This window comes from Mirounga angustirostris, unplaced genomic scaffold (genome assembly GCF_029215605.1).
Source record: "Mirounga angustirostris isolate CCGP_5_RB_7025 unplaced genomic scaffold, mMirAng1.0.hap1 SCAF_1, whole genome shotgun sequence".
NCBI classification, from domain to species: domain Eukaryota; kingdom Metazoa; phylum Chordata; class Mammalia; order Carnivora; family Phocidae; genus Mirounga; species Mirounga angustirostris.
Genome location: NW_026991709.1, coordinates 18,891,737 through 18,905,968, shown reverse-complemented (window position 1 = coordinate 18,905,968; position 14,232 = coordinate 18,891,737). Strand labels below are relative to the sequence as shown.

General features: G+C 35.9%; 1 protein-coding gene across 4 annotated transcripts in view; it reads left to right on the top strand.

Moving 5' to 3' along the window:
• Positions 1 to 3,883, top strand: part of GABPA (GA binding protein transcription factor subunit alpha) — a 33,030-nt gene extending 29,147 nt beyond the window's left edge. For all 4 annotated transcript variants that reach the window (XM_045902618.3, XM_045902615.3, XM_064579880.1 and 1 more), the window contains one exon: positions 3,507 to 3,883. In XM_045902618.3, the coding sequence (XP_045758574.1) occupies positions 3,507 to 3,735 (229 nt within the window). In that variant the 3' untranslated portion in view covers positions 3,736 to 3,883. The remainder of the gene's footprint in view (positions 1 to 3,506) is intronic.
• Positions 3,884 to 14,232: the final 10,349 nt, after the last annotated feature.

Genomic DNA, 14,232 nt, shown 5'->3' with positions numbered 1-14,232 from the left:
TGTTTATCACTTATTTAGTCTCACATACTTTGCCAACTATCTAAAAATCGTTTCCATATAATGAAAATTAAAGCTGTCATTTTTGGCAGTTGATATAATTGCATATATACAAGTCCCTTCAAAATTATAGATAAATTATTAGAATTAATCATTAAGATGCCAGTTCTCCTCAGATTGATACGTTTCAATGCAGAAAGTTTTTTTGTAGAACTTAACATGGTGATTGTAAAATTTATGTGGGAATATAAAGTGCCACAGTAGCTAGGATACCCAAAGATTAACAGAGTGGGAAGACTTGCTCGCCAAGAGCTTGAAACTTGCTGTAAAGCTACAACAATAAGACAGTGTGTTGTTTGCTTAGGAGAGACAAATAGACCACAGATTACAATAGAAAGCCCAAGTAGAACCGAGGATATAAGAGTATTTGACTTAAAGATGGCGTGGGGAAAACACATGAGGAAAAGACCCACTTTCAATCGATGGACCTCGGACAGTTGACTGTCCATATGGAAAGAAGTGAAACTCGATCCCTTCCTCATACCATACTAGAAATCGGTCCCATGTAGCTTGTAGCTCTAAATATGGAAAGTAAAATAGGAAAGCATCTAGAAATACCTCCATGATGTCAGTAGGTGAGGAAAGGCATCAGACAAAATTGACAGCACTAAGCCTGGTGGAGAAAATTAAGAAATTTAATTAAGAACTTTTTTGGTCAACAAAAGCCATTGTCGGGAGAGTGAAAGGCAAGCCATAAACCTGACATAAAAGTCATGTCTGAAGTAACTTAAGAACTCTTACAAATCAATAGAAGAAATAGAAAAAATAGTCAAGAGACATGAATAGACACTATGGACTGGAGATTATCCTCATGGCCAGTGACTGTTCCCCGCAGCGCATAGCCTCTTTCGTAATCAGGGAAATTTGGTTGGAAACCACAATAAAATGGCACAATATATATCTCAGGATGAGTAAAATTTAGATGCTTGCCAATGTACCAGGTGATGAGGATATAGAGGACCAGGAATGCCTCTACACTTTTGGTAGGAATGTAACCTGTAACCCAGCAGTTTCTCTCAATATCTACCAAACAGAATTGCATGCATATGCCCGCACACATGCTTATAGCAGCATTATTTATAATATCCAAAAACTAGAAACCAAATACCTATCACTGTCCAACAGGACAGTGAATAAATGAATTGTGGTAAACAAGAGTGGACCGTGTGTCCATGGAAATGAACTGGGCTACAAGCACTGATATGGATGAACCTCACAAATGCAATGTTCAGCAAAGGAATCAGACCCAAGAGAGTATATATTGTATGAATGCATTTATAGTGTAAAGTTTAAGAAACAGGAAGAGTAAATTACAGCATTTAGGGATGCATGTTTGGGTGACAAGCAATGAATTACCATCATGGAACAGGATTGTTTTTGCCTTTTAGAGTGAAGCAGGGGTAGTGATTGGGAGGGACCTTGGAGGGATTCTAGGGAAATATATTTCACAATTTAAAAGGCTAAAAAAATACAAGTTTAAAAAGAAAAGGGCAAAATCATATCCATGAAAACACAGGTATCATGTACCTTTCTACTTTCTTCGTTTTAGAGAGGGTACAAATGTGATGAATGCTATTATATGTGGTTGTATGACAGCATCTAGTAGATTGAAGGACATACTAAGTAAAATTAAAACAGTGTTTGTATTCTTTATCACCTCGTACCAAGAGACATAAGATTATACCAATTCCATTTTTCTCCTTGAAATATAAAGCCACTTTCTTCCTTTTTTGGTATATTTGTTACAGCCTTATATATTATGTAGAAATTTTCGTAAGAAATTGAAATACCAATCTCATTTTATTTTATTTATTTATTTATTTATTTATTATTTTTTTGTAAGATTTTATTTATTTATTTGAGAGAGAGCGAGCACATGAGATGGGGGAGGGTCAGAGGGAGAAGCAGACTCCCCGCTGAGCAGGGAGCCCGATGTGGGACTCAATCCAGGGACTCCAGGATCATGACCTGAGCCGAAGGCAGTCGCCCAACCAACTGAGCCACCCAGGCGCCCACCAATCTCATTTTAAACTGGATGACAGGCAATTGGTGATTTGTGGGCTAAGATCTAAATTATGTATAAACATAATTGGCACAAAAGGAAACACAAGAACTCTGTCCACTGTGTTGTATCTCTCACTGAGAAAGTGAACATAATTGACTGTTAGACTTTCACTGTTCAGAAATTAAGGAAAAGGGACTTAATTTCCTGCATGTAGATCCACCTTTTCATTAATGGACTTTTGATTAAGTTGAATGACTTAAATAATAAAATCCTGCCAAATGTGGTAGTTTACAGCATTTTGGTACTTTGGGAAATAGTTGTTCCTTTCATAACTGCTTATTGTCAGATTGGTACAAATGGGTAGTGCAGTTTTAAAATAAAGGCTTCAAGGAGGTGGGGAAAAATAATACAATAAAAAACAAAGCAAAATACAAGGCTTAACAGTCGTCCTGCCTATAAAAGTCTTGACTTGACTTTTTTCCTTTTATTGGAATTGGCAGCACGTAACAGTAAATAAACTGTTTTCCAAAGTAAATCTAAATCCAGCCCTGTTTCCATCTCCATACATAGCAGCAGTAAACCAGACTTCTAGAGGGACTTCTCCAGATTTGTCTATGTAGGTATAGAAACCTTGTTTCTTTATGACATCCTCTTCCTTGGTTTTCTGTATGCTGTCTTTCTTCTAGCTCTTTACTTATTCTTTTGAGGTTCCATATTAGATTTGGAGAATTTCACTGAAAGGAGAGCCTTTACATATTAAATGATGGCAAAGGCATGGCTACAACATAAGGGATTTTTGTACAATGCAGAAAAGAAGTGGACATTCCCACAGTCCATAGAATATGTGTATTACAAATTTCTCCTTTTATGTGGGTTCTTAATTATTAACATAGCTTATATTTTATAGACGGCTATGTGCCAGCATTGTGTGCTTAAGTGAGCACTTTGCAAAGATAATCCTTTTAATTCCCAGCAATTCTCTGAGGGTAAGTAATGTTTTTATCCTCACTGTATAGACGAGGAATAAAGACTCAGAGAAAATGTGACTTTCGTGTGGACAGAATCACAAAGTTGAGACACTGGATTTTGAATCTTGACATTCTGACTCCAAGCCCTTGTTCTTAGGTTCTGTTACTGCTCCCAAGGTTTTTTGTTTTGTTTTAATAATGTTCATTTTTAAATCAATATTTTATCATAATTGTTGAAATATGGTTTGAAAATTTAGTATATAGAGTTTTAGAATACTGAACATTGAAATTTTAGTAAACAATGCTTTGAAGTTTCCTTGGATAGTAACATTAAATATTTCTATATAACTTCAATGTTAATTGCTATCAGGGAAATACAGTACTAGGCTCCTGCTTATGGAAGGATTTGTGAACTATTGTAAGAAATCCAAATTCTGTATTTTTTGTATAGTCCTAACATGTTTTTCTTTTTAAAGGTATTATTATGATGGGGACATGATTTGTAAAGTTCAAGGCAAGAGATTTGTGTACAAGTTTGTCTGTGACTTGAAGACACTTATTGGATACAGTGCAGCAGAGTTGAACCGTTTGGTCACAGAATGTGAACAGAAGAAACTTGCAAAGATGCAGCTCCATGGGATTGCCCAGCCGGTCACAGCAGTAGCCCTGGCCACTGCTTCCCTGCAGACGGAAAAGGAGAATTGAGCCCAGGATCTTCTGGGAGCCTGAGGTCTTTCTTAAATATTAGAGCAAGTATTGCTCTTCCTTTATTACTGAATTTGAATCTTCTTTTATTTCTAGACTGTACAATCTGACGCATGATTTTTTTATAAATATTTCATACTCTTGTGAATTTGGATCTTTTTACTTTGAGCATATATTTTAGAATACGTGTATGTTAAGGATCACCACAATGTCTTCAGCACGAAGTCAGGTTCATTGTGGGATAGTTTGTTAACAGTCAGGAAAGCTAAACTGGTCAGTATTAATGTCTAGCCCTACCAAAAATAGCCAGTAGCATCTGAGGATGAAAAATAAATGAAGTATCTCCAGGAAACAGTCTGGCTTAACTATTTTTGAAAATATAACTGTTTCCCTTCTCTGCTGCTTTAGATGTTGCTTTACATAGAACCAGAAAATGGAATTTTTCATAGCTAAAGCATGTGTGCCTGTTTCATCTAATCAAGCAGAGCTAAAATATTCATATCGAATAAAATTATAATATTAATAAATTACTAAACTGAGAGTATCAAGTTATTAAAATAATTTATATATTTGCAAGCAAGGACAATAAGAAGTCGACTGGCAGAAGAGCATTGCTGCAGAAGGAGATCCAGGTTGAAATCTGGCTTAACTCAAGCTAATTTTAAGGATTTTCTGTATAGATTATTCATAATGTCAGGCCAAGAATTTAAATTATTTTAAGAGAGGCATTTAATTCTAATAAACCAACTATTACAAAAATTCTGAAATGATCTCTGTTTTTCCTGTCAGAGATTTAAAAAACTGAAAAAGTATATACCTCAGCCAGAAAATAAAAGTTTGGTTTAGTTTGGTTTGGTATGGCTTGCTTCCTTTCTTTTTTAAAATTGTCCTATATTGCCAGTGTATTGTGCAAAAGCATAATAGTCATTGTGTTTCTGATGAAATGAAGACTTTAAATCAGTAAGCAGTACTTTACCTTTCAAGACAAGAGCAAATTACTTGCCAGTAGTTTTAAAAAGAAATTCTCCAGTATAGGCAGTCTTCTCTCCAAACAAAATTTCCCATTTACTTAATTTCTTCCTTTTGAATATTATATATGTGTGAGTATAAATATCTTTGTACATGTCCAGTTGACCACTATACACATATATATGAAGATATAATGGTAGTCAAAAGGAAAGATGTATTAAAACATAATATAATAACTCATTTAAAAAATGTTTTAATTATATGATTCTCATATATGAAACTCTTATCACCAGCTAACACTAAACAGAAATGGCTAGAAATGTCTTTTTTTTTTTGCTTGCTTGCTTTTTTTCTTTTTTTGTTTTAAGGTATTATACACGAATCATGAGATACTGGCAAAGAGCTTTTAATCCTCTTACGGCAGAAGGTTGATTCTCACACATTACTTTATGCACCTTCTTCCTCATCATTTCCTTTAAATCCATCCCCCTGAACAGCTTTATAAGAGCTCAGTTGATGCTTCTGACTAACCAGAGGAGAGGGCCATGGTTATAAGTCAAGGAGGCATTGCTAGCGGTCTCTGTACTGGTCCCAGATAGTGGTCTGGAATGAACCATAAGGCAGGGATCCTAGGAAAAAGCAGGAGAGGAAGGATCTCTGGTTTTCTTCTCTGGTAACCTCAAATCGTAACTTGAAGTGCTGGGCTGTAGGACTGCAATGTGTAATATCAGTTCATTTATATGCTTAAGTCATTTAAGACCCTGCAGTGGATGCCTAAAAAGAGTAAAACTTGTAACTTGTATTTTTACCTTTCTATAAACACATATGGAATAGACTGACAAACTATTAGTTTAATTTGGGCACTGACTACAAGAATATCTGAGTAGAATAACCATATGAAATAATATATAGAAGCTCTACGTTCAGAACAAACAGATCACCAAAAAAAAGGTTTTGCTGCACCATCTTGCAGTCTGGGGAGTTGACAAGTCCTCATAGTTTTAAAAAATACAATAAAATAAACTCTCCTGGTATGTTAGCAAGAGCTTAAAATTTTTGACTTTAATATTTAAAATGCTTTTGGGAAGACATTATTTTAATGTTTTAGCAAAGGTGACAGACTTCATGTTGCAACTGTATGTATATGTATATATTTTAAGGCAAGGAACACCCACATTTCTTTTAGATCTCCAAAGTCAAACTATTGCTGTTTCTCCTTTAAGCATTCCTTAGATTCCTTTTTCCAAGAACACATTCTCTCCATTTTTCTTCCTTTGGCAGTTTTTATTTTATTCCCCATTATAACTTGAACAAAGATCATTCTCATACAGGATCAGGTGCTATTTCTTTTTTCTTTTGCTTCTTCATCTGTCACCATCATTTTATGCATCAGAACATAGGTGAAGTCAAGAGACTGATTTCCCCAATTGATTCAGGAAGCTTCAGTTACTTTTTCTCAACTTAAATATTAAACTGTTTTCATTGTCCTTATTGAGGTTACGATCCTCAGAAAGCCAGGAATCTTTTCTTTTATTGGAAGAGAACTTGCGTTGTAAAAGAAAATATAATTCATGCTATTCATTCTTTGCTGTTTTTATGAATAAATTTTCCATAGGGGAATTTACAGTGTATTTAAAGGAAGAAAGATAAAATGATTGGTCATCTTTTGTACTAAGTACAGAAATAAGGAAATGTCCATTTTTGTTTTAAAACTTCTTTTCCCCATGAGGTTCTCATTGAGCCAACTTTCATATGTATCTAGCCTGAAGTTTGGAAATTTGTGTTGATATCAGAAAATCAGACATATTAAACAGAATTGCTGTGTGTGGTTGATCTTCATATGGATCGACTCATCACATCACATTAATTTTTGTATCAATCCATGTCAGTTAATTAGGGAAATGTTTTAGTTGTTTTTCTCTCCCGATTAATGGTGAAACTCAAGTATGATATTTCTTTAAAGGGTTGTGCCTCCAAATATTTTTGGTGAGGTTGGCTGTTTTCCATGTTCATCGTTTTATGCTACTGCCTTTTAAAAAGAACTAGTGTATCTTTGAAATAGCACAAAAGTGTTTTAAAATTCATAATTATAAAACAACCTGTGACTAACTTAATGTCTTCACATCTAGGAGGTGTAAAAATACTGATATTTCAGTGATACTTCACTTGCTGCCAGAAAAAAATATTCTCAGTCTTTTGTAAAAGGAAGGAGGATTTTTGCATACATTTTTACTCTTTAAATAAAGACACTTATACAGTCATAATAACAATTATGTATTGCTTTGTGGTTTTTATTTTTTTTGTAATTTTACATGGAACAGTTATTTTCTATTTTTACTCAGATAAAAAATATTTGTGCATAAAATGTAAAAATAGTAAAATGAGAAAAATAAAACTATTATACAGTATATTTCTGTGTTTTTGGAAGTTTTTTTCCTGCATAAAAAAATAGTCTCAAGTTCCTGGAGTATTAGGTTGGATGAAAATATGACAGTCTACATCTGCTGTATTGAACATGAGAGTCCCATATACTTAAAAACTATCAATTTGGGAAGAACAGATTCCACTGAACTAAAATTAGATGTTAGAGTTTAGTCTTTAAGAAAATAAATGAGGGCTCCTGGGTGGTTCAGTTGAGCATCCAACTTCTGATTTTGGCTCAGGTCATAATCTCCCAACAGTCTTGGGATCGAGCCCCTTGACAGGCTCTGCACTCAGCAGGGAGTCTGCTTGAGATTCTCTCCCCCTCTCCCCTGCTTGCACGTTCTCTCTCTCTCTCAAAATAAATAAACTTTTAAAAAAAGAAATGAAATCCCATCCACAGAGCCAAACTGTTTTAGAATAGAAACAGAAAAAATGGTAACACTGATTCCTTGTCAAAAGGCAAGCCAATGGCTGTTAAAGTAGAAATTTTTAGTAAACCTTTTTTAACTAAAAAAAAAATTACCTGTTTATGTTTCTGCATAACAGCAGGATGCTTCAGCCAGGACCAGAGTTTGTGGAATCAAAGGGGTCAGGGGAAAAGGTGCTATATGTTTTTTTTGTTTTTTGGGGTTTTTTTTAAGATTTTATTTATTTATTTGACAGAGAGAGAGAGTACAAGCAGGCAGAGAGGCAGGCAGAGGGAAAGGGAGAAGCAGGCTCTCCGCTGAGCAGGACCCTGGGATCATGACCTGAGCCGAAGGCAGACGCGTAACGACTGAGCCACCCAGGCGCCCCGGTGCTATATGTTATTTATGGTCAAGCAATATCAAACGCTGATTGACATGTTTACAAAATTATGGTTTGAGTGAAACAAACTGCTTTAAAAACACAAAACCTAATTTTATCTAGTTTGAAGTAATGAAAATAATCAGAAAATTAGATATATTCGTAATCCCAAAACACTGATTTTTTTTTGGTGTGTGTATGACTTTAAAGCTTAATTTGCAAGCTAAGCAGATGTTTAAAAGGCTTTTTACTACAAGTAAACTGATTTAAAACACTTAGACTGATTTTAAAACCCATGGTGAAGGACCACTTTTTTATTTCCAGTGTGTCACAGACTGAAACTCTTAGAAAACGTGATTTCCCGGTGGGGGAAATGGGGAGTTGTTTAATAGGTATAGAGTTTCAGTTTTGCAAGATTAAAAATTCCTGGATATTGATTACACAACAGTGTGAATATACTTTCCATTACTGAACTGTACACACTTAAACAAGGGTAAGATGGTAAATTTTATGTATATTTTACCACAATTTAAATGTTTTTAAAAAAATGAATCACTAGGAGAATTTAATAACTCAATGTAACTCACCAATTTATACAATACAGGGAGACAAAGCTGATTATCCCAATAGCTGTAGGAAAAGTATACAGTAAAATTTAACATTCATTCATGATAAAAATTGAGCAAACTAGAATTAGAAGGGAACTTCCCTAACGTGATAGAGTGTCTGAAAAACCTGCAGCTAACATCATACATAATAGTTTGTCTTCCTTCTAAAATTTGGGGAAAGACACATACCAGCTGTCACCATTTCTATTCAACACTATATTGAAGATCCTAGCCTGTGAAGTAAGAAAATTAGCATACATATTGTAAGAAGGAAAACTGCAGAAGACATCAAATATTGAAAATCCTAAATAATAGACTTTTTTTAAAAACTAGAATTGAGGGGCGCCTGGTTGGCTCAGTCGGTGAAGCGTCTGCCTTCGGCTCAGGTCATGATTCCAGGGTCCTGGGATTGAGTCCCGTGTGGGGCTCCATGCTCTTCAGGGAGTCTGCTTGAGAGTCTCTGTTCCTCTCCCTATGTCCCCCCACTCGCTCGCTCTCTCGGATAATTTTTTTTTTAAAGACACAGAACATACCCATTGAAGGACTCACACACTAAGGTTTACAGCAGCTTTATTCAAAATGGCCCCAAACTGAACAAATGTTCATCAACTTGTGACTGAATAAATAAATTGTGGAATACCCATACAATGGAAATAACATTCAGCAATAAAAAGAAACAAGCAACTGCTTCACCAACAACTCTAGAAAAGTTGTATCTGATCTGTAAGGACAGAAGGCAGATCAGTGGCCGCCTGGGGTTAGGGATGGGGGGTAATTTTCTGTATTGGAAACAATGAAATTTTGAGGGGTGATGAGTATATTCTACATTGTGCTTTGTTGATGATTACATAGGTAGACAAATTTGCCAAACATTTAAATGTACACTTAAAAAGGGGGAGGGGGGCATGAGAGTATGTAAATTATACCTCAACAGAAAACTGAGTTACTAGAAAAATAAAATGAAAAAGGTTAAAGTACATATCCATTTTTTAAAAATTATTAGGCTTCACAGACATGAGATTACTCTAATTGCTATAATTGTTTCGGTGTCTGTCCTTACCCACTTGTGGACAGATAGCAAAAAGTCACGTACTGACACTCATCGGCAGACCACACTGATACAAAGTGTTTTGTCATTAAATGATGAGCATCAGTTTTAACTAAACGATTATGGCAATGTCAGTGGTATATGAAAATTTCTCTGTAATCTGAGAAAAGCACTTTCTCATATCTGCTAACAAGGTAATTGATTTTGGGGTCTTCATGACACATCTAACACCCAATTAACACCCATGCTATTTTCATAAGTGATATGACAGTGACTAGATGGGAATGGAATAGAACACTTAAAGATAACTATTGATCATATCTGTGAGCAACTTTAGTTCACTTGCTTAGAAATCTATGCAAAAGATTTGTTCTAATATTCTCCATTCTAAAAGGAAAAGTAAAGTTTCCTACCTCTAATGTTGGTGTCACTTTATAGAAGTAAGGATATGATCCACATTTCATTAGCACATTGGTCAACTTCACATCATGGCATAAATGAACCAGAATGTTCACTTGCGTTAGTGGTTTAAGAAAAAGGGTATGTATTAAGAATCCCATGGGAGGATTCTTGTCTTCAGGTCTCAGATTACAAAATGAAGAGGATATTTTATTTTCAAGAAAATTCTTTACAAAAATCTACCCTATTCCTATTGGCCTGAAGTGTATTGATTAATTGATTGAACAAATAGGAAGTACCTAACAGTGGAGAATATGTAAGGTGGTGTGTCAAGGAAAGAGCCAGAAGAAATATGTGACAGTCCCAGCTCTACCACTAACTAGGTACGAAATTTAGGGCAAGCCATTTAGCCTCTCTGCTCCTCCATGGCCTCTTTTCTAAGCTAGGATAGTCGACACATTTGCCTGCAGTGCATGTCTATTGAGATGATTAAATGAAATCATGTAGTGAAAACATCTTACAATTATGTAACATGAAATAAGTGCAAGGGTCTGGAAAAGAAAAACTACCCTCCACAGAATGCAGTTCTCTATTGTGGAAGTTGGCACTCATTTAATGATAAAATGATAAAATATTGTAAAATGATCAATTATTTTAAAGATGATAAAATGTCATTGAATGGCTGAATGAGTGACTAACTAAATAATGGCTAAATCTGATCCCTTATGCTGTGCCAAGCCCTTTATTTGCATTCTCGTTTATTTCTCTCGACCCCTTGAATTAGCGAGGAATATTACCCCTTTTATAGTGAAGAAACTGAAGCACGGACTGGTCAGACGAGCTGATCAAGGTCACTTGTATAAAACCAAGCTAGACTTGAAGCCAGTGCTGGTGCTTTTCACTGGGGAGTGTGTCTCAACAGCATTTTGCTGTCACATCTGTAGTCACTGAAAGGGAGATGTGTTTAATACTTCTAACAAAGAAGAATTGCAAACACTTAGTACCTTTCTCATTTCTCCTGGCTTTTAGTTGTCTTATCCAAAGTGAGAGATTTAACACTAAATTTTTTAAAGGTCCATGCATCTCTAAAATCATATAAGTCAATGATGTTTTAAGGGCACCTGGGTGGCTCAGTCAGTTGAGAGTCCGATTCTTGATTTTGACTCAGGTCATGATCTCAGGGTTGTGAGATCAAGCTCCGTGTAGGGCTCTGTGCTGAGCATGTAGTCTGCTTAAGATTTCCCCTCTCCCTCTCCCTCTCCCTCTTCCTTCCCCCCCCCCCAAAAAGTCAATGATGTTTTATAAAATGCTGTTATACAGCCCTTTGTAAGATAATGGATATAGGCAATCATCACCAACAAATGCTAAAAACATTAAGTGAAAAGTTGGTGAGGCATTTGATAAAGGACAATACCTGAAGGCACCGATCTATCTTAGTATCACACAAAAAGAGATAACCAGCTATGTGCCCCAATAAGACTGTTCTTGACAAAAAGTAAGTTGAAACTGAAACTGATAAATCTCTTAGAAATAAGTCTCAGTTTATAGGAAACATATGAAACAGAGAAATCGTCATTACACAGATATAATTAGCAAAATACAAATGAAGACAACAGATACAAGCAAAGAAAAAATTAATTATATGAAAAAAAAGAGGAAGGAGAATGTATAGATTAAAAGAGATTTAAGAGTTTTTTTTAAATTGAGGTATAATTGACATATAGTAAGAGTCTTTGTTAAAGATTTTATTTATTTGACAGAGAGAGATAGTGAGAGCAGGAACACAAGCAGGGGGAGTGGGAGAGGGAGAAGCAGGCTTCCCGCAGACCAGGGAGCCCGATGTGGGGCTCGATCCCATGACACTGGGATCATGACCTGAGCCGAAGGCAGACGCTTAACGACTGAGCCACCCAAGCGCCCGAAGAGTCTTTTTTAATCAACCAAATGAAATGTGTGCTTTTGTTTGGATCCTAATTTCAACAAATAAACTGTAAAAGAAATTGAGGCAATCAGGGAAATTTGAACACTGGATATTTTTAAATATTATGGAATTTCTGTTAATTGTTTAAGGTGTGGTAATAGTTTTGTGGTTATAGGGAGGGAAGGAAGGAAGGAAGGAAGGAGGGAAAAAAGGAGGGAAGGAAGGAGGGAGGGAGAGAAGAAGGAAGGGAAGGAGGGAGGAAGGAGCAAGGGATGAATGGATCTTTATTTTTTAAAAATGTATACTGAAGTATTTAGAGATGAAATAATGTGTTATCTAGTATTTACTTAAAAATATTTTGGTGAGGGGCGCCTGGGTGGCTCAGTCGTTAAGCGTCTGCCTTCAGCTCAGGTTATGATCCCAGAGTCCTGGGATCGAGTCCCACATCGGGCTCCCTGCTCAGTGGGAAGCCTGCTTCTCCCTCTCCCACTCCCCCTGCTTGTGTTCCTGCTCTCGCTGTCTCTGTCAAATAAATAAATAAAATCTTAAAAAAAAAAAATCTTTAAAAAAAAAAAAAATTTTGGTGGAGGAGGGCCTGGGTGGCTCAGTCGGTTGGGTGACCAATGCTTGATTTTGGCCCCCTTCCTCTTCCCTGCCTGACCACCTACTGTAAATTGCCCACCAAAGGGTTCAATCAATTTATACTGCCATGAACAAGGGATGAGAACGTTTCTACACATGTTGTCCAACACCACAAATAATCAGACACTCAAATCCTTACAATGTAATAGGTCACAAATTATATTTCATTATTTTGATTTCCATTTCTTTAAAATGGAGAAATAAATGTCAGGAGAGGTTAAGTGATTTGATGAGGGTTACATTGAACACAAGGGGCAGGGCGAGTGTGAGAACCCGGTCTCGTGACTCCTAATCTAGGACCATTTCATCTGATATAAAAATTCTGGTTTCCCTTCTTCCAGTAATTGTGTGTTGGGGAAGGGGGGTGGCACTGGTGGAGAGCAAGGGACTGAAAGTTACAGGCAATAATGTGTGGGAGGATCATCTTTAACTGAATGGAAAATTGGGGCAGAGGGGCAGGCATAAATGAGAGGAGAACTGTATGAAATAGACCTCAATGTATAAGAAATGCTTTGTTAGTGGCGCTGGTCCTCAAAATACATGGTGAATGGCATATCACTTACTTTGTTTATAGATCAAGAAAAATTATACTAGAAAACTGCCTTTTTCCTGTGGTTATTTAGGTTATATTCCATTAAAACCTGGATCTGCTGAAACCCATTATTGGTAGCATTAGTAGGGCATCAGGAAATAGGTAAAAAAGAAACTGAAAATATCAGAAATAATCTTATTGATCATGTGTTTATCTATTTAATAGGAAAATTATGTCTACTTGTTGATTTAAAAAATCCATTTAATATGGGGTGCCTGGGAGGCTCAGTCAGTTGAGCAGCCAACTTTTGATTTTGGTTCAGATCATGATCTCAGGGTTGTGGTGATCCAGCCCCGTGTTGGGCTCTGTGCTCAGCGAGGAGTCTGCTTGTCCCTCTCCCTCTGCTCCTCGCCCTGCTTTCTCTCTCTCTAAAATAAATAAATAAAATCTTAGAAAAAAATCCATTTAAGATATTTTATCTTTCTGACATAAGACACAAAATTTGTGAGGAAACTTTTTCTTTTTTCTTTTTTTCTTTCTTTCTTTCTTTCTTTCTTTCTTTCTTTCTTTCTTTTTCTTTCTTTCTTTATCTCTCTTTCTTTTTTTTAGAAGCATGTTAAGGTGTGGACCATGCTCAATGAAGGGATTCATATTTGGATAACAGTAATCACAGGAAAACAGGATTTCACCACTTTAATGCTTAATTCTTTTTCTTTAATATATTTGGCTTTTATATACCTTTTAAAATCAACCTTAGAAGTAACTTTGTAGAAACTATTCTGCAATCAAATATTTTCTCCTAAACAAAAATTTTAGGTTGTTGTATTGATTGATCCCATATCTCCTTATGAAAACATCTTGACTGATATCACTGGTTTAGGTTTGAAGGGGATTAGACAATCTGTGGTAATCTATTTTTTAAGTCAAGACTTTTAAAAGGCACGGAGTTCTAGAAATGGCAGGATTATCCTTCTGCTAAAATATTATTCGTGGATTCAAAATTCATCTTAAACTTTCTTGTTCCACAAGCTGGAAAAAAAGCAGCTGTTAAGCAGAATCCTAATGACAAGTTCTTGTCAAATTCTCAGTACCGAAGCAAAGCAATGAACTCTAAGAGCCATAAGCTTCAGACGAATTTAGCAAACAGGAAGTCAGAAAGCTTTCAGAG